Below are 26,551 nucleotides of genomic sequence, written 5' to 3'. Positions count from 1 at the left end.
AGATTACCAGAGCAGTTACTTCTAATAAAGAATTCAATACCTTGTATCTTGATCTCTGCAATGTTCTTTTTTTCATCACAAATATTTAAACAAAAGGCATCCAGCTTGGCAAAAAGCTTGAAGTCAAACACATCCTTATCCTTGGAAGGTTTAGACACTAGAAATAAGAGAAGGTGGGATTTTCAAGGCACCTATAACTCATATTTTGACTTTCATCTTTGTTTCTACAAAGCTAATTGTGTTTCTCTGGATTTGCTTTGCCAGTATGCAAAACATCCTTCTAGAACCATCATTTGGATAATCACAACTCTACCTTTCTTCAATCTAGAGTCATCTTCTTGCTTTTTTTCTTTGGATGGTGTCTCTCCACTTCTTTCACTGCCTGATGGACTAACAGCTGTTAGAAAACTGACAGCAGACATAAGGGCCTCTGTATGCAACAGGAGGTTAAGTGATGAAAAAGTTACCTGTTGAAAACATGAGAGTAGACATGATCAGTTACTTAGAAATGTCAGAGTCAGACTGAGGTGCAAAAGCACCCAGTGCAACAGAACCATTCCTTCAAAACAGAAAAGCTGCATGTGTGGCCAGCAACAGATCATAACGGAAAAAGCTTTCTGTAAAGCAGAAAGGGGATAAGCTTAGAAAGTAAGGAAACCAAGTAACAACCCAGCTCTTACAGCTGTAACTGCTAACCTATAACCTCCTCAGTACAAAAACAAGTGATGCAAAATTGATTTTGTCAAACGTAGCCTTGGGCTTGAATGCTCCTGCAGTAACAGTACTATGGCAGGTGGCTGACATGTAGATATTTTGAATATTCCTTAATAATTCCACTAAGGAGTCTAAAAGGTAAGTAAGTGCCTCCTATGTAGTTTAATAAAAGTTGTCCACTTAAATGGGCTTGGAACTGGAAATAGAGCCCAAATGCACCAGGCACAGAAGTCCCATTGAACAGCTGCAAGGCAACAGCAGCTCCAGATGATGTACAGAAAATTCAGTTCTCTTGACACTAGCACTAGCCCATAGTATGAAGACAGGTAACTCAGCAGCACTAGAGTATCAGAACTTTCATCTCCTGCTGCAGCTTCAGGAAAAAAAGCTTTTGCTTTTTGGCAAAAGGATTTTAGTAACTAAAGCTCTCAGATGAAATCTATAGACACTCTAAAACTATTACATAACAAGTGAAATATTTCAGTCTTCATACTAAAGTAAGGCAGGGAAAAGAATGTCATAAAGGTATAAAGAAGAGAAATGACCTATCACAAAAAACACCATCCTTTGTACTTTATTTCAAGAATGCCTCCAGTCACTCTTTTTCCTTAGACTAAAATATGACTCAAAGACACCATTAGTTAAAAAAAAAAAAAAAACCACACACTCAGACATGGATTTAGACACCTTATAAAAGACAGCCAACAGAGTGCTGAACATACGTGGCACTCACAGATTATTTGACAGAAAAGAGAAAGACTTTGTGACTCCACGATAGTTTCCCATACTGGGGCCCTGAATGTCAGGATCCCTGATGCATGAGAAGGTGCATTCTTACAGTAGTTTGAATTTCATCTGCATGAGCTAGACAGACACTTTTTCAGCAGTTCAACAGACAAAAATTCTGCTCTTAAGTGGTATAAAAATTTTCAAGGATGTTTTAACTCCTGACATCTCCTGCTGGAAGGCAGGAAAACAGAAAGCAAAACACTTCTTAATAATTCCTCTGTTCTGAGCAAACAAACCAATAGAAAATAAGCAAAAAAAATCTGTAAACACTCACTTGAATCATCTGTTCAGTGTTTTTAAAAACTGTCTGAAACTGTGGCCCATTTCTGTCAGCCTGAAAATAATGATTTGCATGAAGGTTAATATTAATTCCAACCAGACACTGTCCTCTTCAAAACATACAAAATAATCCAATTGGCTCTGAATAGTAGGTTTAGGACTATATATTAAGAATGCATAGAAATGCTTCAAAAATAATTTAAAAAAGCTTTATGTATACCTTGATATATTCCACCTTCAGAAGGTCTAAGCCAGGCTTGTCTGAAGAACTAATTAGATGAATGGGTGCTTTTTTACCTGTAAAACACCACATGAGATAAACAAGAATTAGGATAATTTCTGTTCTTTCAGAGAACCAAACAATTTGTGCCTTGAAGGTAGGGATTAACTTTTAGTACCATTTGCTAAAATACATTGGACCACCAAATATGAATCACTAGTTTCTCTTTGCTAAGTCCAAAATGGCAAATCCCTTCTCCATCCAAAGACTGAGCTTTAAGCCATTTATTTATCCCATAAGCATTATGGTAAGAGTTTAGAGCTTATCAACTGTATCAGTGGCACAAGCACTGCAATGGACAGCTGCACATTAACTGAGAAACTGGAATAACATTTGTATTTCAGAGAGCACAAGGCACAGGAGAGCTCCAGCTAACTGCTACACACTCAGAAGTCCACTTCTCTGCCACTGCTTATTACCTCCAATTCCATAGTAATCCAAGCTTATTTTCTTCAAATAAGATACAGCTGCTAAATTATAGGTTTTGACAGTAGCTTCTGTCCCAAGATGCATTACATCAAATACAAGTACTGTTTCCTCAATTTTCTTTTGTCTGGTGAGTTCTACTAAAACCTGGATAAACAAGAAATGCAGTTATGCCACCTTTTCAAATGCAGTATTCTCACTGTTTGAACCAACAACAAAAGTGCAAGACTAATGCCCTCCCAGCTTTGTTGAAAGCACTGTTTTTATTACAGATTTTAGCGTATATAATAGAATGAAGAAGTGGTTGATGGTGAAAGATATAAATACAAAAAATATTTGGGGATTTTCTCTTTGCAAGAGACCTGCCTGGGACTGACTTTGTTTCTCCAGTGCAAAATTCCCACTCCCTACCCTCTAATTATGAGTTGGTACTAATTTTTTCTAGTAAAAATACTCCAATAATGGACTTTTTTCTTTTTAATACATCTGTGTGTATGCATCATGTTTTATTTATATGCATCCCATACAGACAAGAAATACATATTTCTATGCATATGAGGTATGCGTATACATGAGGGTTTTTTTGTTTGGTGATTATGTTTCTGCATCCACTAATCTGGAGAATACTGGTAAAAGAATATTGGATATTTTTTAAAGTATTCTTTAGGCAGGAGAAACCAGAATTAGGGACATACTTCTTTAATTTCAAACTTGAGGTGAAGATCTGTCAGTTCCTCCTGAGCAGGCTCCTCTTTTCTTATTTCTTCTCCTTTAATTACTGAACTGTCAGTTGGTTCAGAGCCTTCCTCAAAATCAAAATATTCTTCTTCAGAGTCTACAGAAGCAAAATGACTTTGTCAGTAAACTTTTTCCAGAAACAGGGCTAAATATCCCACCCTCTCTTTCTCATTCCAATTGCAATTTTAACAGCATGATCACTTTAAATCTAACTTGACAAAATATATTTTAGATCTATACTGCTCTCTTACCCACTGGATGAGAAGTGAACAAAATTAAAGCCCTATTAAAGACAGTACTAGAGTCTAAAGGCATCATTAGACTTTCAAGAACACAAAGTAACAACAAGAGAAGCTCCAGGAACAAGTGTCCAGGTTCCACTATAGGAAATTTTTCTCTACAACAGCCATGAAAATAAATGCTCAAATCCAGAATCAAAACAGTAATTTCTCAGTAATGTGTTATTCTAATTCTTCCTTTTCAGAAAATTGAGAACTTTGCTAATGCAAAACAGTCAGGACAACCTAATACAGTATTTACAGTTCACTCATTTTAAGAGGTTGCTTATGCATAATATTAATTTTTTTTAAAAAGCAGGTTTGCGTTTTAGAAAAAGCAAGTTTATTCATCTGAGGTAACATCAGCATCTTAATCAAATCTCCTTATGCACTTCAGGGTAGATATGACCCACCATGCTCATCCCTGTTTTCCTTACATGTTTCAACATCAATAACAGCATGAAAATATTAGCTATTCCCTAAGTTATGGCCTGCTACCTTTACAAGGACACAACTGTAGCTTCTTACCTGACACTATTTCTGCTAACAATTGGGGTGTACTAAGCAACCCTTTACCAACAACTGGAATTGTGGGAATGGCTGGCACCTGGAGGGAAAGAAAAGCGAAAAATAACCAACACAGTATTTTAAAGTTTATATAACTTGGTATGTTCATATTTTTTACTGATGATCAGTGTTCCACAATGCCTTCCCCACACTGTTTGGCAAGGTCAGCTCTGCCAACACTTATATTGAAACCTGCAGGACAACGACCAAGGCTCCACCATTGCTTGAGGAAGCCCAGAATGTTCTGATGGTAAGTCAATTAAGACACTAGTGATGGGGTTTTTTTTTGTTTGTTTGGGGTTTTTTTAAAGTTTTCTTAGTTGTAGTCAGCTTACCTTTGTGCTTGGAACTGACATAGATGACTTCTGAGGCAGTGGAATGCTATCAATCAGATCAGAGATTGCCTTGATTTTCTGGTCAGAGAGCCTGACATGCACCAAAGGAAGTCCTCCTGATACTTTAAACCTTTATTAAAAAAAAAACAACTGATTAAACTCCTATACAAAAAGGTACCAATTCCTCATTTAAATCTTAACAATATGGATACTCCTATATAAAGATCACATCACAGTAAAGCCAGGGATTCTGCATTAAAGTGCTTGGACTTAAGCAGTAGTTAGTAACCAGCAAAGGCTTCAGGGAACCAGCACCCAAAAAAACATTTTGCCAAGAGTAGTAACCTATTTCGGTTTCTTAGTTAATACCTTCAAATTACAAAGTGCAAATGAACCTTTAGGGACAACACAGTTTTCTTTTCTCTAAATGCCAAGTAATTTCTAAATGAGTATTTTCAACGTTAATATATTACTTTGCCATCCTGGAATCTCTTTCCACCATTGATTTTGCCAGCTGTACATGAATATCCATAGGCTGCAAAATGTGCAAACTTGATGGATGTTGAAAACGAGCCTTCTTCCAGTCTTCACCTGAAAATGTCCAGTAAATTTAGATGAAAAAAAAACATCATTTGCTAATTGCTTTAGTTAAGGCATCAAATGGAATTGCTAGGAGGGTAAAAACCCACTCACCAACTAAAGCAACCTAAAACAACTTAGGTCAAGTATTTTAAGAGCTTTTAATCCCATTTGTGAACACTACTTAGCAGCATTAAATTTACTGCCTTAGCAGCATTAAACTAATTTCTACACTAAAAGATGTATCTACATTGACCCCTAGAAAAACAAATGGATAGACAGAGAAAAGATAGAACGGCAACCCAGCATTCTACCGATTACATGAAATTAAGTGAAGAACTAAGGCAAATTTTAGCTTTTCCTGTATGTGATGGAAAACATAACAGTTCTTTTTATTTACATTCATTGCTACCATTGAAGCAATGCACAGATCCAAACAAAAAATGAGCAGAAACTAACCTATTTTTTCGAAGTTTGGCACCCAATGTGTACTATAAACTATCTTTTCATTACCTACTGATTTTAGTGTGTCTTTTTTTCTTTAAAAAACATATTTATTTATTACAGGTAGGTAGCCTTTGACAATCTTTTGCATAAAGAGCAGCTGTGTTGTTTTGTTACCTGTTCTTCCAAAAAGAAGTTGCACATTTTTAATTTTCACATCAAATTTGTCATAAGCTTTGTCCATAATCTCTTCTAAAGATGAAAAGTTAGAAGCTTCACTACTGCCTTGATTTATGCTGTTCAGCTAAACACATAACAAACAAAATTAAGTTAAATCTTTAAAACAGATATGTGCTATTCATTCTAGTTAAGATGAAAAGATGATTCATAGGGGTTAATAATTGACACTTGGACTCTTACAGAGAAATATATTAAATCCCTTCACATTTCACTTATTCTTGCTAAGTAGATTTTTTTTTGCTGTTACTTCTATCAATCCACTTAATTCAAGCTATTAATTTTTTTTCACTAATCTATAATTTAACTTATGGAATACAACTAAAATAAATATTTAATCAGTCATTAAATCAAGCTAAATTATTGCAATCTTTCCATTTTATAGAAACAAGGGAATTAATTTTCAAACTTCAAGAGAAAAAATTATATTCTCTTTTATTAATAAAAGGCTATAATTTTACAAGAAAGGAAACAAAAGTTCATGTGTTCTGCTGAAGAAATGAAAGACACTCAATGATAAGGTATTACAGTCATGATTATAACATGAACATGTTTCCTGGGGAGGATTAACTAGTCAAAGATATCTTAACAACTCTGATCAAACTACTGACCCAAATTTGTTGGGCTAGAAATATGATAAGTTAAAAATACGTTGACACAGATGTTCACCCTGCCTTCTGAAAGCAAGATGCTTCCAGATGACAGCTACATTAAAAGAGAGTATTTGCTTTCCCTGAGCTTATAAGAGATGTCATTTATATACCTGAAATGTACCAAAGTCCAAAATCAGCAAATCTGAATTTTCATGGTAGAAACCAGTCTGTGGAACCACAAGGTAGGAAGGTTTCAGATTAATCTTCAAGTCAAGGACTTTCCGCATTTCGATAATATGAGCTAATCCTTAAACAAAAAGGAAAGGCCATGGAAATGTAAATGCTATTCACAAGTCAAAACAATTGTGACAGCATACAAAAAGATGTTATCTGAAAGATAAAGCCTCTTGAATCAAGACTTTCATAGCATTCTACTGATTTCTTACTAAACTCAATGCTCCTTCCCACAAAATATTCACTAAATCTCCAAGCAACCAAGTGGGAAGAAATTACCTCTATCCCAGCTGAAATGAGAGCACCAACTCAAGAAAAAAGCCCCATCAACATAAGCCAAGTATTTGGGTAATCAAAAGGAAACATTTTAAGGGCTCACCATCACTGAGATGCGTTACTATCTTACCTGTAGCAGTTCTTTCCTTGATTTCTTCCAGTTTCATTAATGTGGCTGTTGTTAGTCTTTCAAGATCCATTCCTTTACTTGTCTGAAAGAATTCTACCATCGCATTTATTGTTCTCTTAAAAAAAAAAAACAAAAGACAATAACTAGCATTATATAGCATTATACATATAAGTCACTCAACAAAAACTCAAAATCAGATCTGGACAGAGCCAAGAGACTAAGAGCAGGGAAAGAGGTCTCAGAAACACCTGAGAGTTTTTCTTACTACTCACAGCATCATATTTTACTTCCACAGGCTGCGATTCAATAGTAAGGCTCTGGTCAGCTGTACTGTCCTCTGGGTTAACATCAAACTCAATCTTAAGCAAAGAAGATTTGCTATCCCCTATGGAAGCCACAAGAGATGGTACAATGTTTTCCTGTCTCAGGCCTGTAACATACCAGTTTTCAAGCTTTGCTTCAACCCTAAAGAAGACAAATAGTTAAAAATACTTAATTGGGCAAGCATTAGAATCAGTTGCAAGAGAAAAGAAAGGCAGAATATTTATGTTACATAAGTAAAAAGCATAGGAATGTTTACTACTGTGTATGGATGTAAAAAGCAGTTACAGACTTCTTTTGGTGCAAATGGGAATTCTGTACTGAGAACTGCTCTGACCACAGTGTTAAGTGGAGTCTGTAGGAAAACACTATTGAAGGAAGCCATTGAACACCACCAAACCACACCAACTTCACTCATCCTTAGAAGTACCTATTACATAATAAACTGCTTTTCAGGTCCTGTGCCTCCACCATTAAAATCCCTGACTTTGGGAGGCAACATACTTGGCCATAATCGGTGTCATATGCCTGGCTCTGTTGAGATAACTGAACTACATTTTTTTAGAAACATAACACTTATAAGACTATCTGTTCTACTGCTTCAGTCTTGCAAATTAAATTTTATGGCATGCATTTATGTAAAATAATGTCAAAGCTCTTTGTTTCTGTGCAGCATTCAAGCTGCACCTTGAAAATTCCCCAGAACGGTTTTCAGCAAAAATATTTCAAGACTCAGTGGCTGAGCTGGTGGTCTTGTGTATGAAGCCTGAGCTGAAGGAACTGCAAATGAAAGCAAAAAGTGCACGGATTAATTTCCCAGACAATTTTATGGCAATCTTAGGCACTGTGTAATCCAGTAATTTTTGTTCAATATTTCTGGTGTGCCCTCTCTTAAAACACAGAAAGGTCTCAGTATCTTATGCTCCAGCTGATTTTCCACCTACAGCACAAACACATAATTTCTCATTTCTGTAGGCAGTGAGTACCACATTCACTAGCTTGGCTGGAGTGTGCTGGCCACACCACTTAACATGGCTTAGCTATCACTTCCCAAAAGTCATATTCAGCACTTCAACACTTATATTCAGGAAAAAGGTTTCCATTGTTCACGAAAAGTAGCAGACAGCATTCCCTTCTTCCTTCCATTCTATGTTATTCACCAAATTATATTATTTACAACAGAGTACAATTAAAGAATGCCAACAAATTTACAAGGCAATATACAACAAGCGCTACCCAAGAAAAGTTAAGAAGCTAGGGAGTGGGGCGGGTAGGGGCAGAGATGTTTCTACAAAAAGAAAATACCAATCCAATTACTTAATGGCTTGTGCTCCTGGGCGCTGTGATATTTTGGTACTCAGATCAATTATCTGTACTTTTAGAGTTTCTGCCACATTCTTGTCTTCTTTAATTGTAAGAGAAGTGCTTAACAGCTTCAGTGTCACAACATGAGCAACATACTAGTGAGAAGAACAGAGAAAAGTGAAATTAGTCATCTCAATATGAAAAATGTTTCAGAACTCATTTTAACAAACTAAAATGTGTCTTTCTAAGTTTTTCCAGTCAACTAAGATTAGAAACTCATCTCTATGCAGAAAGCGAAGTACAGATTCTTTACTTTATTCAATGTTTACCAATCATTTCTTTAACGTACAATAGTGTAGTTCAACAAATGCAGAGCAAATACAGTCTCACTCTTTTCAGCATTAAGGAATTTTTTTAAAAACCCTGAAGCAAGCATAGTTAAACTACATTCAGTAGAGGACTCACTAAATCAACCAAGATCATTATAATCTCATTAAATAACTACATTTCAGAAGATACAGCTTGTATGCCTTTATTGTTCTTACTGCTAAATGTCAAATCTTGGCCTTGCCAAGAGAGGGTTCTGACTTCCCAATATATGTACCATTTTAGGACTGCATAAATCAGCAACTTCAGAAGGCTCAAATAATATTTCCTACCTGAATTTGAAGCCTTCATCTTCCTTCAGGGTAATGAGAGAGCTGAAGGCATCTTTAATTTGTTGAGTGGTTTGGTTTTTTAAACCATCCCATAGGTTGCTTACCTGCTTTGGTAATGAAAGGTGATGGGAGCTGTCACTATATCCAATAGCAGTATAAAGTTTAGCTTTCTCCTCTGGTGTCATTAGTTCATCAATAGCTAAGAAACAAAAATCCACACAACTTGCACCTTAGTAAATAACAATTACCACCTGTCCTCATATTTGCCTCCTACTACTTCAGCTGTGGTGATACATTCCATTGATTCTTCATATTGCACTAAATTCCAGATTGTGAAATAATTCACAGAAGGGTCTTCACATATATGGTGGTACAGATGTAGCACAGAAATCAATTTAATTTTTATTACAGAAGTATCCATAGCCCCTCATGATGACAATAGATTTCAGGAATTTTAGTAGATCAAACCTCTGATCCAGACAGCAAATCACCAGAAACAGAGTATTGCAATTATCACTATAGCTGTAAGTGCCATATTTTTCTCCTCACCAAGGCTCTGAAAAGCTTATGGCCAATTTAGAAGAATGCCTTATTTGCCAGCTCAATATTGAGTAAGAGGTGCCATAAAATGCACTGCTTATGCCATACCCTCTCCTGCATAGTAGGAAGCAAAAATAATGTATTCTTTTTAATGTATAAAAATATGTACAATCTCGCTAGTGCATTACAATCTACACTTACTTTCAGGTACAGGTGATTCTTCATCTTCTTTAATCCTAGATTCTCTTTTACCCCAGAAACCACTAAACCATCCTCCACTTTTCTTTTCTGCTTCAGTGCTTTTCTTCTTCAGTAATTTTTGTCCTGATCTTATTGTCTACAAACCAAAAATTAAAACAAATTGGACAAAACACAAAGTATACTATTATTAGTTTTTTGTAAATAATTCATATATGTGTGCATGTTGAACATGCATTTAACTGAGGGACAGCAACACCACACCATAAGGAATTCAGAGCTCTTTGACTCACTAGGCGGAAGCAAAAAGAGGACCAGGGTAAGGGACATCTCTCTGTGTATCTGTGCATGAACAGACACAAACACGCCTTATTTTTACTTTGGACAGTTTTTTCTACACATTTCACCAGCTTTTAGACTTCAAAAATGTAGGAACCATACAAAATGACAGTATTTAAGAGAGTACAAAAAGCATTTACATTCCTTAAATCTAGTAGATTTCTTAACCTGGTAGTAACAAATCTGAGGACAAATCCTGTACCATTTAAAAAATTTGAACTTGTTTTTGAACTGGTTTTCAGTTTGGAAATTATTCTACTCTTGTCCTGGAAGGATAGGAAACTTGTCTTCCAACCTATCTATCCTATCATACACATCAGCACAATTTTTTAAAAAATACTATCATGACAAAACCATCCTATTTGAAGTGCTACAAAGTTACTGAACAGAAATGAGTCCTTACCTCAACTTGTGCTTGTTGTCTTGCTAAGATTGTATTGAAGACATCAAGTTTTCTTTCCAGGTCCTACAAAAATATATGTTCAAATTATTTGCTGCTAAAACATATTTAGGAAAGGCTCTCCACTATAAATTTTCAACAAGCTCCTTCATATTTACACTCCAATTGATTTCTAGCTCTGCTCATTTCTATCACAGGTATATCCCAGCCCCAGCTGCAAAGCTCACTAGAACATAAAGTTCATGTTAGGCAGTCTAGTTTTTTTCTTAACTATATAAGTCTTGCACTTCATTAAAAGTCTCCATGCTCATTAATCCTCAACCAAAGATAGATTGTTTTTAATGGCACTTTGCTAGTATTTTATTTTGTTTTCCACAATAGGTTATACAGAACTTTGGATTAAGAAGGTATTTTCACAGACCTCTTGTGTTCTTGTAAAACCATCAACCTGGATTACTCTCAATTATAGCTAAAGAATTATTTCATAGAGGGACCAAAAGATAATTCCTCCAAAGAGAAAAGACTCATACCTGGATTTGCCTCTGTGTTTCTTCTGACAGTTTACTCTGTGTTAGCTTGTTCTTGTACACATTTTTGTAGCTCTTCAGAAGCTGCCTGTGATGTTTTATATTACTCCATGACCACATTCGAGTACGTCTTCTGATGTGAACTTCAAGAACACTGTTACCTGCATATTTCCACCTACAATAATTCCATATTTGTGAACAACTTCCCATTTCATTTGTACATGACAACTTACAGGTTGCAGAGGTAGTTTATTAGAATGCAAACACTTTGTCCACCACTTGCAATTTGAGTAACTTGGCTTATAAAAATTTTTATGTTTTCATCATCACTTTTGAAAAATGGACAGAGGGCTTACATTTAATGCGTGAAGAGCTACAAACCTTCCTTATTGACTTCTGCCTGTTTGCAAATTTGGGCTGTTACAGCACTAAGTGCACTTAAGCACTTTGATAATCATTATCAGTTAGTACTTTGAAAAAAGCCAACAAAAATCGTATCAATTCAAATCTACAGCTGACATACATGATTCCCTTGTATAACATTTGCAAAGTTTTTTCTTTAGCCTTTCTAAAATTACATTTTAACCTCTAGTGAGAGCATTGGCATTTGTTCAGGGGACTTCAGCTTAACAAGTGAGATTTTCATCAACTGGATCTTTTATCACATGAATCTAAGGGCTAAGCAAAGCTCTCTGGAAGTTATATCAGCATGTGACCTAGTTTTAAAACTACTTTTAACCATAAAGGAGAATGAAGAGACTGGAGAAGACTCCAGCATCTCCCAAAGAATGCATGAATGTACACAGCTTACCATTCCCTGGCATTTTTATGAAGAGATACATTTGGTCTAAATCTTCTGTATGGTGCATTGCGAACCATGTAATCTATGGACTCCAGCAGGTCTATCATGCTGAGGTACTAAACACAGGAAAACAGGTTTCTTAGCAGAGGTTCAGGTTTTGCTTGCAGGCAGTGCTTAAACTGCATGTATACCATGGCCTTCAGTATTCCTCACACTACACAGAAATTTAAGTCCATGCATTTTCATTAGTACCTGAAAGTGGACCAAGTGCACCCATTCTTCTCAAAGGACACCACTTTGAACGCCTGCTTCCCTCCAAGAACAACAATTTGTAGTTTTACCATCCTGCTCAGCACAAACTCTCAGGCTTTCTCAAACCAACCTTATTAATTTGTCAATGCAGTTTCCCTCATTTTAGAGCTGCCTTTACATTAGTGAACCTTACTGGTACAGTTCTGAACTCAATATATATATACACTTAGACACTGGTAAGATCTAAAAAGCTCTTTAGCCAACTAACTGCAAGTTATCTCTGAATAAATAAGAACACAAAATTGCTGAGGAACCATCTAAATTCGTTTTTTGATATTTCAGCAGGCTTTGTTACCAAAGACAGCACACTCCATTCATTCTCACCCTTGCTTGTACTTTGGCAACTCTTCAGTTATAACACTGGATTATAGTTTAGTAAGATAAAGGCTACTCATGATTGCATTCTCTAGATGAAAAGAATGCTACTGGAAGGGCTGAATACAGATCAGGTGGGTCCCAGAGAGTCCACAGATAAGAGTGTCAGAGTACAAGAATCACCAGGAAGTGACTGTTACACAGAGGGGAGCAGATCCTACACTTTTCCCACAGGTACTGCTAAACAGTTTAGAAATTCTACAGGCATATAAGCACACAAATCCCTAAGAATATTTTCCAGTGAAAAAAACACTATAGTTCATCACAAACTGAAATGGGTGATAAATACCAAACCAACTTGCCTGTGGCTTAGTGAATTCAATGACAATTCTGTGTACTTCTACATTACAATCAATCTTAGGAGTTTTCAGTTCTACTTCTGCATATGGGTTGATATAGAGTCTTGCAGAGGCTGACACTGGTCTAAAAACTTGAAGATAAAAAAAATTGAGATGGATTTTTACTTAAATATAACAAGGAATAGATCAAACACATCAATAGATAACATACATGCTCAAGCCCCACAGAATGAGGATGCAATTCTTACCAACAATTAAGATAGCCCTGCAATAGTCAGAAAGCATACAAGCCCTAATATGTTCTATTACGTTATGGTTTTTCTAAAATGAAGATAGTATGGCCATGCCTGCAGGATCAGATCAGGCTGTTGTACACTAGCATGCTCAGGACAGTTTACATTCATTCATTCCTAGCTCACTTACTGTACTGGTAGTCTTCAGGCTGGTGACCATGACAGGGAATTCCTCTTTTCAGCTGATCCTGTAAAGGGATACAATACTGCCTAACAATTGCTGAAGAGCATTACTTGTTTAGAGTTCTCAAAACTTTGAGTAGACAACTCAAGTTCAAAATGTGTATTTTGCAGACTTCTGCAGCTCTCTATTCAAGCTGTGTATCAATTTGTCTTTTCACTTCAGACTGAGATTCAGAGAAAAAAAAAGGAAAACATCCACAGGCAGGCAATGCCACATGAACTTGGCTGTTCTTAGACAGCTGGATGGTTTTAAGCATTTCAGAGTTTTGATTTGATCTTTGATGTTAGAACCAAGCTCACTAGGTTAAGTACATTACTTGTTAAGAGCAAAATAAAACAAAAATAAAGGTATCCATAAAAGATGAGCACAAAAGAAAAAGGGAAAGTAGTAGTATTCCTCAAGGACACACAGAACACCTTTATAAACATAATAGGTGAAAAATATATCATGTCTAAACCCTATAGGGGTTGATAACAAATGAGGTTCAGAAAATATTATTAGCAATAGTGCAATGGATTAACATATGATCCTAAACCCAGTGACTGTAAGTGTGAGGATAAATCAGTGTGGTCTAGCTTGGAATACTACAAGAGCCAGAGAATATAGTAATTAATGCACTTTCTTCTACATTACCAGTATTTGTTCACGGGAGCCATGATAATACATTTTGCTGTGTATGTTCCAATAAGCACTGAGGCTGTCCAGGCACAAAAGCTGCACAGGAAAGAAAACATGCAAGAAACTGCATACTCTGTATTCGACCCATTCTACGAATTTAGCTTTCCATTTGTGAAAATAAAAAAACATATGAAAGCAGATAAGACAGCAAATGAACCATTAATATTGAGATGTATTTAATCTGACAACACTATTTTGGAATGATAATTGAATTGCAAGTTTTTAAAGCACACGTACATGCACATCTGTTAAACATGACCCTGGATTACAGGGGCGACAGTGCACAAAACTGGTACTTGGCCTAACGAAGAAGCCAAGACTATTAAAACCTTCTTAGATTGTTCCTATAATTCCTTACATTTCTGTGTACTCCTTTCCACACAGGTTTGGGGGTGGTTCAGGAGGTGGGCAGGGAGAACAGAGAGACTGCTTAGCTCCCAGAATCCCAGTTACATTAGGAATGCAAATTAGATTAGAAAATGGCAATTTGACAACCTGTTTGAAATCATAGTTTCCACGCAGGCTTGCTGCACAGTGTATTGAACAAGGGGATCAGCATTCACATTTAAGATAAATTATTTAAACTATGGAGTTTGTTTAAGTTTATGCCTTACATAAAAACATTTAGTTGTGCTCTACTTGTGCTTAAACATACATCCAAAATAAAGGAAAACAAATTCAAAAAGCAAACTATTTTTTCAACTTTATTTAGAGCCCCAGGTTTACTAGTCTCCAAGATCAGTTGCTTTTTTCCCTTGTTTAGGAAAAAAACCCACAACAAATTACCTTGTATATTATTTTTGCAGCTTCATTCAGAATGGAAGGTGTCCAGTTCTCATTTGTTGTCTAAAAGTTCAAAGTGACAAAAGCAATTTTGTGCATCTTAGCTAACATATTTGTGGTTTATCTTATGCTTCCAAGCAACAATCGCACCCAGCTTTTCTGCATACACACACATCAAGATAACATACTGTTATCTTAACACAGTTTTAGTCAAGAAAGCATTTGACTTCAATTGAAAAAACTTGCCCAGAACTCAGAAAAAAAACCAGAATCATTCTATCACTTTTACATGCAACACACACTTCCTCCTATTAACTGAATAAAAAAAAAAAAAAAAAAAGAAAAATCTGTCAGTTTACTTTCATACTTTGATATTCAACTCCTCATCCTACCCATAAAATGCTTAACAGCTAAGGCAAAGAGAGGTTAGCTGAAATTTTCACTCCCCATTTCTCAAAAGGCCTGGCAAAATACCAAATTCTTGATCACCACGATGCAATGTTTGCCCTCATTTACTATGCCTGGACATAACCTGCCCAGCTTCAAAGGTAACTCTGATCATTAGAACAAATCACCAAGTCTCAGAAAGTGTTATGTTCCTTGATCCTCTTCCCTTCTGCTTACTCAAACTGCCAGTACTATTTGCAAAAAGACAAAAGATTGTCTTCACTTCCAGCTGTATGCATACTGTCACTGTATCTTCTTACTATGTTCCTCTTCCTTTCTGCTACTCCAAAGACAAGCAAACTGAACACACAAGAACATGCATTCACACACACATTACCAGTAAACTAAGCTCGCCCAACGTCATTCCCAAGGAAATCGGACACTGTGGGTTTGTGATCTACAAAAACAGAAAAACCAGTTATTTATTTCTCTTGATGCAGATAAACGTAGCCTTAAAGTTGACTGAAATCCTGAACTGTTCTGAGCAACTTCCTTTGCTTAGTAAATCTAACTGAAACATTACTGAAACCCCCTAAGACAGGCCAAAACTAATATGGCTGTATTGTAAACTTCAATTGTGAAGTATTGTGTACTATTGTGAACTTCAATTCAAACTGAAAATTTCTTTTGGATTCTAACATCATTATAAAGGGAAAAAAATTATAATTAGAGTACCACATCTCAGTCAGCTATATCACCTCATGATATGTACTTCTATAACCTCTTTAACTTTAGTGTCTCTGAAAACAGTCCCAAAGAAAGGTTTGAGAAATACACTATTATCCAGTGCTTGTCTTTTAAACTCAATTGTCTCAGTCTCTAACAAACTGCTTAATCATTTTACTAAAGGAAGGTAAAACTAGAAATACCAGTTTGGTTCATATAAACAAACATTCTTGTTCATCAATTAAGTGTTTTCAACAGTTTGCCTTCAGACCCATCTGTAAACCCTTCAGCTTCTGCCATTCTGGACTCTCCCCAGGACACTGAAAACCTCTGTGCATTCACTGCAGGCAGCAATATGTGACAACAGACACTGCCCACATTTAGTGAGCAAGGCAGCACTGGACAAGGAGAAAGAGAACATCTGCTTCACATATCCATATTTCTGGCATTCAGTCACATCTGGGGCAAGTTATTTGAAGAGATGCAGAAGAAACCACAGCAATTTTTTCAAGGGCACAAACACAGTTTCTCAATGGACTACAGAATCAGAACTGCATTGAAGGCCAATTTAAAATTAAGACAATATGCCCCAGTTACTTACATCATCTTCATATTTAACATGAATGCCTGTGATTTTGACTTGCACGTTTTTTATAACTTGAGTTGCAAGTTTTTCTAAGAAAGTATCCTTCTTCTCCTCCTTTGGTTTGTCTAGAACAAGAATTTTTTAAAAGTCAGTATTTAGTGTAATAATTGCATCTTTAATTACATTACATCAAAAACTACAGCAATGTAAATTTAATATTTCCTCTAAATTAACATTAGCTTTCACTTATTTATATTACATATTTATGTTTTTTTCCTTTTCTGCACATCCATATTCTGAAGATGTGATAGTAGCTGCCCATGCACAACTTAACCACAAGAAAACACTTGTCTAAATTTCAGTCAAAACAGTTTGGCACACAGTAAGTTCTGGATTAATATACTCCTACTCTTTCCAAGGTAAAAGGTTCTCTCCTAAAAGTCCCTCAATGAGGGGTTTCAAGAAGCAAATGAGTAAGAGCAATTTAGCACAAAATACCCTTGAATAATGCATGCAAAAAGGCAAGGAGTAATATTTACAATCCTTCATTTTTTCTTTATAGTGATATGGCTCTACCATCTCAGGCTGTGTTGCAGCATTTTACCTGAAGAATGGCTGGATGACTGAGCTGCTTGTCTTCTAGCTACCTTTACAGGCTACACTGTTGTGTTCAGTACCCTCCCTACAATATGGCTATTCCAGCAAATGCCATTGATCAGCCTACCAAGCTTATACATTTTTGTTGGAAATGCTACAGATGGCTCAAGTTGAAGAAATAGTCATGGCTATAGAGAAAAATAAGGACTACAGGTTTTGACTCGGCTTACTTGAACTGTTTCTAACTTTTTACATATGCAATGCACGCTGAACAAAGCACATATCTAACTTTGTACATCCTGCTAAAAGAATGAGATTTTTTTTTAAAAGTTTTCAGAGGGTCAGGAAATCTGCATAAAAATGGAGACTTCACTATTGAACATGATATAATGCAGTTTTAGTCAAGAAAGCATTTGACTTCAATTGAAAAAACTTGCCCGAACTCAGAAAAAAAACCAGAATCATTGTATCACTTTTACATGCAACACACATTTCCTATTAACTGAATAAAAAAAAAAAAAAAGGAGAAGTCCTTATCAAAGTTTCATGATCTCTAAGCGCAAGGAACCCATTAACATTTTTGCAGCCATATGCAGCTACGAGCATCAATTTGTGTAACACCTTGCAAAGCTTATCTTGGGTCCCCACAAAACTGCACGTCTGTGTACAGCTGCAGCTTCCTCCAAGACCAAATACATAATGATACAACAACACGGGACATGTCAATTCTTAGACACATGCTAATGCTGAATCCTGCACAGTTTGGTGTTTATAGACAGTGATTATCCTCTTGGGGAACAACATCAGTTTCATTCCTGTTCATAGCACTAAATCAGTTATTTAGAACAGAGAGCTAAAAGGTGATGAAAAAGACTATTTACTGCTATAGCACCAGTTTCAGGTTTTCTTTACCTATTAACTGGAATCTTACAAAAATCAGACAAACTGACGTAACTCACACGTGCAGTTTTCCAATAGTCACTGTGAAGTGCCACTAGTTTACAGTTCTGCTGCAAATACTACAGATAGCTCAAGATGAAGGAACAAACACAACTATCCAAGTAAAGAGAAACAAGGACTCTCTTTAGACTCACTGGATCCAGAGAACAGATACACAGCAAAAAGAGCTCTCTCCAATTTATATCCTCTCTTTCAAACAGGAGGAAAAAGGTCTCATTGGATGGACAGCCAAGGCTATTAAAAACTAATCCAAGCATAAAGCAAAAACAAGCCTTAAAGTTAAAAGCCATAACTGTTACCCACCTTTTGAGTGATCACGACCTCTAAAGGGTCTCTTAAAATGCTTTTTGTACTTTTTACGCTTACGTCCTTTTGTAATGCAAGCAATTTTTTGGAAAAAGGATAAAATTCAAGTTAGTAAAGCAGAAATGTAAGAAAGCATAAGAAAATGTGGAAGAATGTTTAGCCTATCTTAAAGCATAATGGCTTAGAAGGTCTCATTAAAAGCTTTTCAAGAATTCCAGCTGTGTTAAGCAAACAATCAGCTACTTCTCATAGCATAATATAAAAATCTAGAAGAGGTTTCTACCATACAAGGACATAATTTTCAAGCTAAGATACAGATGTATGTGGAAACCCAAAGAACGCTTTTCAATAGGATTCTCATGATAATCAACAGTATGGTATGAAAGCACTCTGAAAGAACAAATCCAGTAACCACAAAAGAGACATACAAAAATGATGATTCTAAAAGCTGTACATGAAATTAAATTCCATAATTTACACACATTTTACAACCCACAAAATCACATTTCATTATTTAAATGATGCTGAAGAATTTTCCACAATTCTGAAGAAAACTAGTTTGGTGAGTTGCATTGTTTCTTCCCCCCCTCTGGCCATCCCAGCAAAAGTAACTCAGCAATAGTGCTGCCTGTGCTTATCTTTATGGGGTTGGAGCATGAGAAGGGTGTATCCCACAAAGCAACAAGGAAGCAAATATAACAGTGTACCTAACCTAACCATGGGGAACACCTTGATGTCATTTGGAGGCTTGTTCAAACAAAGGAGGGAAATTGTCTGCCAAGATTTCAACTGTCTTGCAGGTAAGGTGATAGGGTGGTCACTATATAAATAATAAAAAGGAAAACCTAAACAAATAGAAACATTTTATTTTGGATAGTTCCTTTCAACAGTACAAGTAATCCTTTATCAAGGTTACTTTAAAAGGACAGCTTCCTTCACTTACTATTGAATTAGCAGGTCTCTGGCTTTCACTCCCATGTATGACAAAACTAAGGAAACAGGATATTCCTCTTCACCCACATCCACTACTACGGAGAAACTAAATGTATGTTTTTAAGTTCATTTTACACCTGTGCTCAGATAACTCAAGGAAGAAACTTTGGCCAAGTGTAAATTTCTGAAAATCAGGTTTCAGAAGTTAAAAATAAAGCATGACCAAAAAACAATAGTTCCCCTGAACTTCAAGGGAAGCTGTTTCTAACCTAACTGTTTGAAGCCTAACTTGAGAGCAATGAAAATAAAGAGAAAGAGAAAATAAAGAGAAAGAGAGGAAAGCATGCTAATGCCTTCAATAGTTCATTTTGTCTGTCCCTGGCTTCAAGACAGCCTGGACTCCCATTATCTTAAGCCCAGACACATTAAGGAAGGGTAATCACTCTCCAAACAGCTAAAGATGGTGTTATAAAATTATAGTAGAATATTGTCAGCATTTTATAACATTCTTGAGCTCAACATGACTGATGGAAATCTAAATAGTCTCCTAATCTTCTCAAACAGCCACTCAATTAAAAAGGGACTAAGTAATTGCAAGATTCCACTTGAATCCACATTCATTAAAATCTTCTTTCTAGAACCACCAATATGTGGATGTTTACCAAACAAGTATTGTTTTCTCACTTCTACATTTGGCTGCTTTGCAGAGGGGGACTTTTAAACATCTAAACTGCCTGCTCATCATGCATGTATAAAATGCAACTAACCATGCATACCCACCAGGCTTGGTGTCCTTGTAAACCAGACTCTCCAACCCATACAAGGAATCTTGTGAATGCGTGCCTTGGTCCACATGGCAGCAAATAACCAAAAAATGCATTTGGTTTAAAAAAAGGAAATCAACTTGTGATTTAAGTTCACCAAACCTGTATGACAATGTAGTATTTCCATTACAGTATCTGACAGCCCAATTAACTTCAGAATATGTAGTTTCAGTGATTACCTACATAGGAAAATCGTGTCATTTACATTTTTCTTGTAACCAGCAAAAGACCTGCAACCTCTGGTCTCCATATATGAGGTCTGATAGAGACAGACTGTAACAGCTTAGAAAAAAGAAAATCGTTTCATCAGCTTGTGTCAGCAGTTTCCCTCTCACACTACCTTACCAACAGTGCCATGACCATTTTGCTGAGTATTTGAAGAGCACATCAAAAGAAATTATCTCTAGGCCTATTTATACTCTCAAATCCAAGGATTGAATCAAGATTCTAAACATGTTAATATAAATCAAGTATTAATCAGAAAATAAAATACAACTGAGAAATCATGAACCCTGACAAATTTCTATTCAAGATATTTCCTAGCTTTTCAGCAGCTATTGTATGCTCTTAAAAGCCTAGAGAGAGAGCTGAATTTCTTAGAATTTTATGGTTCAGTAGGGCAACATTGGCTCCAAGATTTCAATACCAAGCAAAAGCAAAGGATCTGCTCATGCAGGACTTACACAAGTCCTCTTGAGTACAATATTCTAGTACAGCACCACAAACACAAATGGCTACCACTGAAATATGATCATAGGATAACAGAACTTCTCGAGTTAAAGTAGAAAACAATCCAATTTAAATGTTCCTCTTGCTTTTCCTTCTCAAGGCTTTAAGTTTAAAACTGGAGAACATGACTAAAACTAAATCTAATTCTCTTTCTTTATATAACCAGTTGAGCTACTAAGCTACCATTTTTCTATGACGATTTTTTTTCAAAAGCATTACAAACACTGGATCTAGTACATTTTTATTGAAAAAGAAAACTGCCAGTGGTGCACAGATTAATTCTTAAATACATGAAGCTCCAGAATGGGAATTCCTCAAGCAGTACCCATTAGGTTAAATTCATCTTATTACACTATCCTTTCATCCTATTGCTACTGGTGCAGTGTTTCAGCATTGGCTGAAACACTGCTGCTGTACAGGACCCACGTGCTACTCAACTGAGGTTAAACTTCTACCAACATTCCTTCACCCCAGTATCAAGTAATGTCTGCAAAATTCATTCACTGAAGTTGTCTTAGCCCTCATATATTTTCTGGCATATTAAAGACAAGAAATAAAGCAAAGCTCCTTTCTTCATTGCAGCCAGATTATCAGATTGCCATTTGAAGGAAACTGCACATGTACCTCTCAAACTAGCAGAGCAGGAAAAAGGCCACAGACTCTGGCCTTTTTGACTCTGGCCCTTTTGGAGTCTTTTGACTCCTCCACAGACTGGAGAATTAAATGAGCAAAGGGATTACAACCAAACTCTTTTCTCCAAGTGTTGAAAGCACCATCTCTTTCCCAGTAACTTTTCCATGAGTTGCAGCATTACAAGTATCATAGAAATGCATCTTAAGAAGCATTACACAAGCCAACAAATAGGTCTCAATTCAGACAAAAACTTCAGTGATAACTTTTTCCTCCAACACATGTAGTTACCTGTCACTGGTTCTGAGCTTGGTTTCTGTCCAAACAAGCCAAACTGATACCATAATTCTATTAAAGGTATGGGTTATGACAATATAAGCAAATAGGAAAAAAAAAAAAAAAAAAAATCACCACCACGAAACAAGTTAACAGGACTTAATTGAGAGCTTAACACGTTTTATGACCTAGAGCAAAAGTTTAAGGTTCCTATGTTCGTGCTCAGTTGTTTTGTTGTGTCATGAATTATTTCCTGCTGACAAGAGTTTCATTTCCCAAACCAGTCCAAACTCAGTAGATCATAAAAGCACAGCAGAAACTGAAACAAAAGCGTTATCATTGCAGTAAAAGTTTACAAGCTTTACCTCTCCCCTTAAAGGTTCCTTTCAGCAAAGAACAACCTACCACACACACCTCTAAAACACACAGTTAAACATCTATTATTCTGGTGCTAAAACAAGATAGCATTACCCTCACGCTATGTACTTTCTATTGTTCTATATGGTCCTGTTCCCCTAAAGCACCAAGGAAAAAGAAAAAGAAAAGACATACCAGATGAATGAATTCCCATTTCCCATGGAAGCTGACTGGATAAATGAATGGTAAACAAACAAATAACATTTCTTTCAAGCTTTAGAGTAAAAAGCCTTTTCAAAACACTGTAGTAAAATTAGCTAGACACTTGAAAAAACAAAATTTATTAAGTCTATTAGAAACCAGGACTTTTCTTTCTCAGCACAGCCTAAGTCCTCAAATTCCAATGGAGATTTGCATTATTAACCCAGTACCTTTTTCTGCTGCTTTCTGCAAGGCTTCCTCGATTCTTGCCAGTTCCTTTTGTTTATTATCCTGCAGGTATTTTTCTTCCTTCTCTGCATCATATTTAACACCTGTAAGCCAAGTTGGGAAAGCATTACTCCTAAATCTCAAGATATATAAATGCATTATCAAGCAATGCACCATATATCATGTTGCAAAACACCTTGTCTGAGGGAAAAGTTATTCTTTTTTCATTGCTGAACACTGCAGCTAGCCTCCAAAACTGCTGTTTTTACACCATTACACATTATCTCACAGGAGAATTCTTCTGTGGAAATTCAGACCCCTAAAAATTTGACTGTTATCATTTAGAAGCAGATAAACAGATAAAGATCTAAACCATGCCAAAAAGCTGGATTCAGGATAAGCAAGTTTTAGAAGAAACTTGGCTGTTGAATTGAACTTGGAATGAATACAACCAAGGATCTCCATAAAAGCAACAGGTGCTGTTTTCTCCCACCCTTCTACTAACTTGCCAGCATATGTGTAGAAACTTCCCTGAGGGAGCAGAATGTAAAAAGGGTGGCTCACATGAACTACTTACTATTATAGACTCATTTACATGGTACCCTTAGATATTTTTCTCTTCCCTTATTTAAGTGTTGCTGAGAAGTTTACATACTTGCTCCAGGAACTATCAGAAGATACAAGCCTTCTAGAGTTGCAACAACTGCCTCCCCATAGAGATTCTTCCAAGGAATCTTCAGAGTAAGTTTATCTAAACAAAGCAGATACAGTTACATCAAAACAAACATCTCCACTGTTCTTTGCACTGCACTGGTCCAAAGAACACCTTCAGCATTAAAAGCATTAATCCTGTATCTTGATGTCCTAAACACCTTAGAAGGTTAGGAGAAACCACACGGGCATAAACATTTTATAAAACCCTTGAAGTGATATAATGTATGCAGAGGAAACATAAGCCATAATTTTAAGCAAAAAGTCACAGTCTGAGTCAGAATACTTCAAATCAAGACCTGAGATCATAACTGAAGTTCAATTCACTGAGATGAATATGATTTTCCCAGGAAGTAGAAGAAAAAATACTACACATAAATCTCCTACAAATGTTTCATGTGAAAAAGCAATGCTGACTACCAGAGAAAGGAATTTACAAAAAAAAAAAAAAAATCTAAGAGTTCCTAAACCTTTGGCATGTTCGTCAGTTTCAGGAATTTAACTTAAGTTCTTCATAGTCTAAATCAGTCCTTTAAAGAACAACACATACTCTGTCTACACTAAACAGCTCCCTTGATCATTCATGTCTCTGGGAAGAACCTCTCAGATGTGTTTTTCATATCAATCTGTAAAATTACACAAACAGGGTTTGCTAACATCAATAACATCAATGGCAGTCACATTGAATTTCTATGCCAGTTTCAACAGTGAGTATAATTACACTTCAGAAAGCTTAATAAAAGAAATTCAGGGGCAAGACTGATCTTACATCTTGTATTAAAATTTCCATTGCAATAGTTGTGTTGGAACTAAAACTTACCTATCTGACCAACTTTTATTCTAAAAGGTACATCCAGTTCACTCTGTAAACGACAAAAATAAAGTATTGAACAGAAGTAGTAGTAAAAATCAAATAAATAAATTTAAATTACATTTGCAAAGTACTGTATTTACATACAGAAATTAAAAACTAGTTATTTTCTACTGGAAAATCTTAGAAGGAAAACAAGACAGCAGCAGACAGGCAAACTAGAGGAAAAAAGAAGAACTGGAGCACATAATATTCTTTTGATCCCTTCTTTTTCAAGAAAGTGTAGGCTACTTCTCTGAAAGTGGTGTTCAATATTGACCTCCCTTTAACTACTTTTGCATGGATATCTAACATATTGCAATTGTAAGGCTGTCAGAACCATCCCTTACTTTATGTTCTTGATTTGGTCTTGGCTCTGGTCAGTCACATACATGACTTTGCATTTTTCTACATCAGAACTGCTGGAATCTGAATCAACCCCCATAAGAAGGAAAGGCATGTACAAAGTAACACTTCTTTCCTTTCTTATCTACTAGACATGAAGATATTTGCAGCAATTGATTTGAAGTACAACAAAGCCATCAGGAATGGATGAAATAGACAAGCAAAATATGAAACTTTAGAATAACAAAGAGAAGCCAGTGATTAGGTCATATAAAGATCCAATGTGTTTACAGTGCACAGAAGAGTAACAGTTCTTTTTAGTGAAGTTGAAACCCACTAAATTTTGGAGCAAGATTCTCTCAGTAGTACAGATGTTCATTATCCAAATTAAGGAACATGAAAATTAGCCAAGTAATTTGTTTTTCCAGACAAGAGTATGGGAACTTAATGCAAGTTACTTCTGTTTTTCAACCACGGCTTTTCTTTCTCTGTTCCAGTAAAATGAGCAAAATTAGAAGCAGTTAACCAAGAACTTACTTCCTATAACCAGTAATAAAGAACTCAGTGTATCCTTTTGTGAGACTACAGTGAGCAACATTTTATCCTAAGTCTAAGTCTTTAAACTCACAAAACCAATTTGAAGTTATTAGGATACTTACTAATGCATTCTCCTTTATCTGTAAATTGTCAAGTGCCACATTACCTGTTTAGAAGAAAAAATTACTTCAATTATTACTCATGTTAGAAAAAGGAACACAACCGCAATCCTACCAAGTACTTATGAATAAAACCTGAAAACCTTGTTCCAGGTACAGAATAACACAATAAACTTGTAATTTGTAAGAACCACTAAACATGGGTTACAGAAAAAATTTCAGTTGGAAGAGATGATAAAAACATCACCAACTTAGATGTCAACATGTTTCTACTCTATTAGATACACCCACAAGAATAGGAAGTCTTTCTTATTACTCACTTAGTGTGAATGACAACTGCAGTTTCTATCAACGTTGGGTAGACTTGGAAAATGGCATCTTGTTTTTCATGATTCCACATAAAAGAAAAATCATGAATCACAGAGCCACAAAAACACATGCCTGGGTTCACAAACACATTAACTTTTCCTGACACAGACAACGTAATAGGATTTCTAAATGAAACACTGTCACAGAATTATACCTGAGGAAAGCCCATATACCTCTTAGTGCTTTAATGTCAGATTCCTTAGAGCTATATTCTATTTCAAGTATAGATATTAGTATTGCATAACTGCTAAAATATGTACAACCATGACGAGTAAAAATAAAGTGATGACTTACCTACGGAAGGCGCCTAAACCAGCCAACTTCCCTAGACAGTACTTCAGCTGATTTTCTGCATGACTACAGCATAGCGAACGGAAATGTTTTGATACATCACCGAGAACAGCTACTCCACGCACCTGCACTCTCCCGGCTGTTTTATACTTATTATTTACACCGATAACTGAAATACACGGCTCCCCAAGCACCCCGTCAGCTGCACCGGCACCCAGCGCTCCCGGCACCCGGGGTACTGCGCCATGAGCCCGCCCACAGGTCCAACAGCACCATCGTGCTTCCTCCCAGCACCGGAGAGAAGAAATAGGAGAAATAACAGGGGGTTTATCGGTGCCGGCGGTTTCCTCCCTCGAAGCGCTCCGAGGCAATCGCCATGCGCCCGTGCCCCCGCCCCACAGACCGACGCGAGGGAGGGGGCGCCAGGGACGACGGGCACACAAGGGACGACGGGCACACAAGCGAGCGGGGACGTGTGCGGCCACACACCGACCGTCCGTCTCGGAGGGCCGCGGCCCCGGAACTCGCCTTCTGCTCACAGGGGCCCGCAAACCCACCGCTCGCCCCTCAGAGGGGCTGGCGGTCCCAGGGCCCGCGAACCCCTCACAGGGTAACCGCAGCCAGCGAGACCAGCTCCCCCTGTCCCCGGTAACTCCGGCGGCCCGGCGGACACGG

At 36.7% G+C, this 26,551-nt stretch overlaps 1 protein-coding gene across 1 annotated transcript in view; it reads right to left on the bottom strand.

Moving 5' to 3' along the window:
* The window catches only part of VPS13C (vacuolar protein sorting 13 homolog C), a 74,762-nt gene that overhangs the window by 48,036 nt on the left and 175 nt on the right, over positions 1–26,551 (bottom strand). The window contains exons 2-32 of the mRNA XM_053954915.1: positions 25,220–25,263; positions 24,186–24,228; positions 23,310–23,405; positions 22,657–22,758; positions 20,190–20,252; positions 18,474–18,539; positions 16,629–16,738; positions 15,699–15,758; positions 14,918–14,977; positions 14,087–14,167; positions 13,400–13,457; positions 12,980–13,107; positions 12,000–12,106; positions 11,192–11,363; positions 10,665–10,727; positions 9,926–10,061; positions 9,289–9,383; positions 8,538–8,680; positions 7,172–7,364; positions 6,900–7,014; positions 6,430–6,566; positions 5,607–5,733; positions 4,880–4,997; positions 4,407–4,536; positions 4,033–4,111; positions 3,184–3,323; positions 2,461–2,635; positions 2,003–2,070; positions 1,778–1,837; positions 314–467; positions 41–157 (exon numbers count right to left, since the gene is read on the bottom strand). Coding sequence (XP_053810890.1) covers positions 41–157; positions 314–467; positions 1,778–1,837; positions 2,003–2,070; positions 2,461–2,635; positions 3,184–3,323; positions 4,033–4,111; positions 4,407–4,536; positions 4,880–4,997; positions 5,607–5,733; positions 6,430–6,566; positions 6,900–7,014; positions 7,172–7,364; positions 8,538–8,680; positions 9,289–9,383; positions 9,926–10,061; positions 10,665–10,727; positions 11,192–11,363; positions 12,000–12,106; positions 12,980–13,107; positions 13,400–13,457; positions 14,087–14,167; positions 14,918–14,977; positions 15,699–15,758; positions 16,629–16,738; positions 18,474–18,539; positions 20,190–20,252; positions 22,657–22,758; positions 23,310–23,405; positions 24,186–24,228; positions 25,220–25,263 — 3,240 coding nt within the window. The remainder of the gene's footprint in view (positions 1–40; positions 158–313; positions 468–1,777; positions 1,838–2,002; positions 2,071–2,460; positions 2,636–3,183; positions 3,324–4,032; positions 4,112–4,406; positions 4,537–4,879; positions 4,998–5,606; positions 5,734–6,429; positions 6,567–6,899; positions 7,015–7,171; positions 7,365–8,537; positions 8,681–9,288; positions 9,384–9,925; positions 10,062–10,664; positions 10,728–11,191; positions 11,364–11,999; positions 12,107–12,979; positions 13,108–13,399; positions 13,458–14,086; positions 14,168–14,917; positions 14,978–15,698; positions 15,759–16,628; positions 16,739–18,473; positions 18,540–20,189; positions 20,253–22,656; positions 22,759–23,309; positions 23,406–24,185; positions 24,229–25,219; positions 25,264–26,551) is intronic.

Source organism: Vidua chalybeata, chromosome 13 (assembly GCF_026979565.1).
Source record: "Vidua chalybeata isolate OUT-0048 chromosome 13, bVidCha1 merged haplotype, whole genome shotgun sequence".
NCBI classification, from domain to species: Eukaryota; Metazoa; Chordata; class Aves; order Passeriformes; family Viduidae; genus Vidua; species Vidua chalybeata.
The sequence above is the reverse complement of the archived record's forward strand: the minus strand, read 5'-3'. Positions and strand labels throughout refer to the sequence as shown.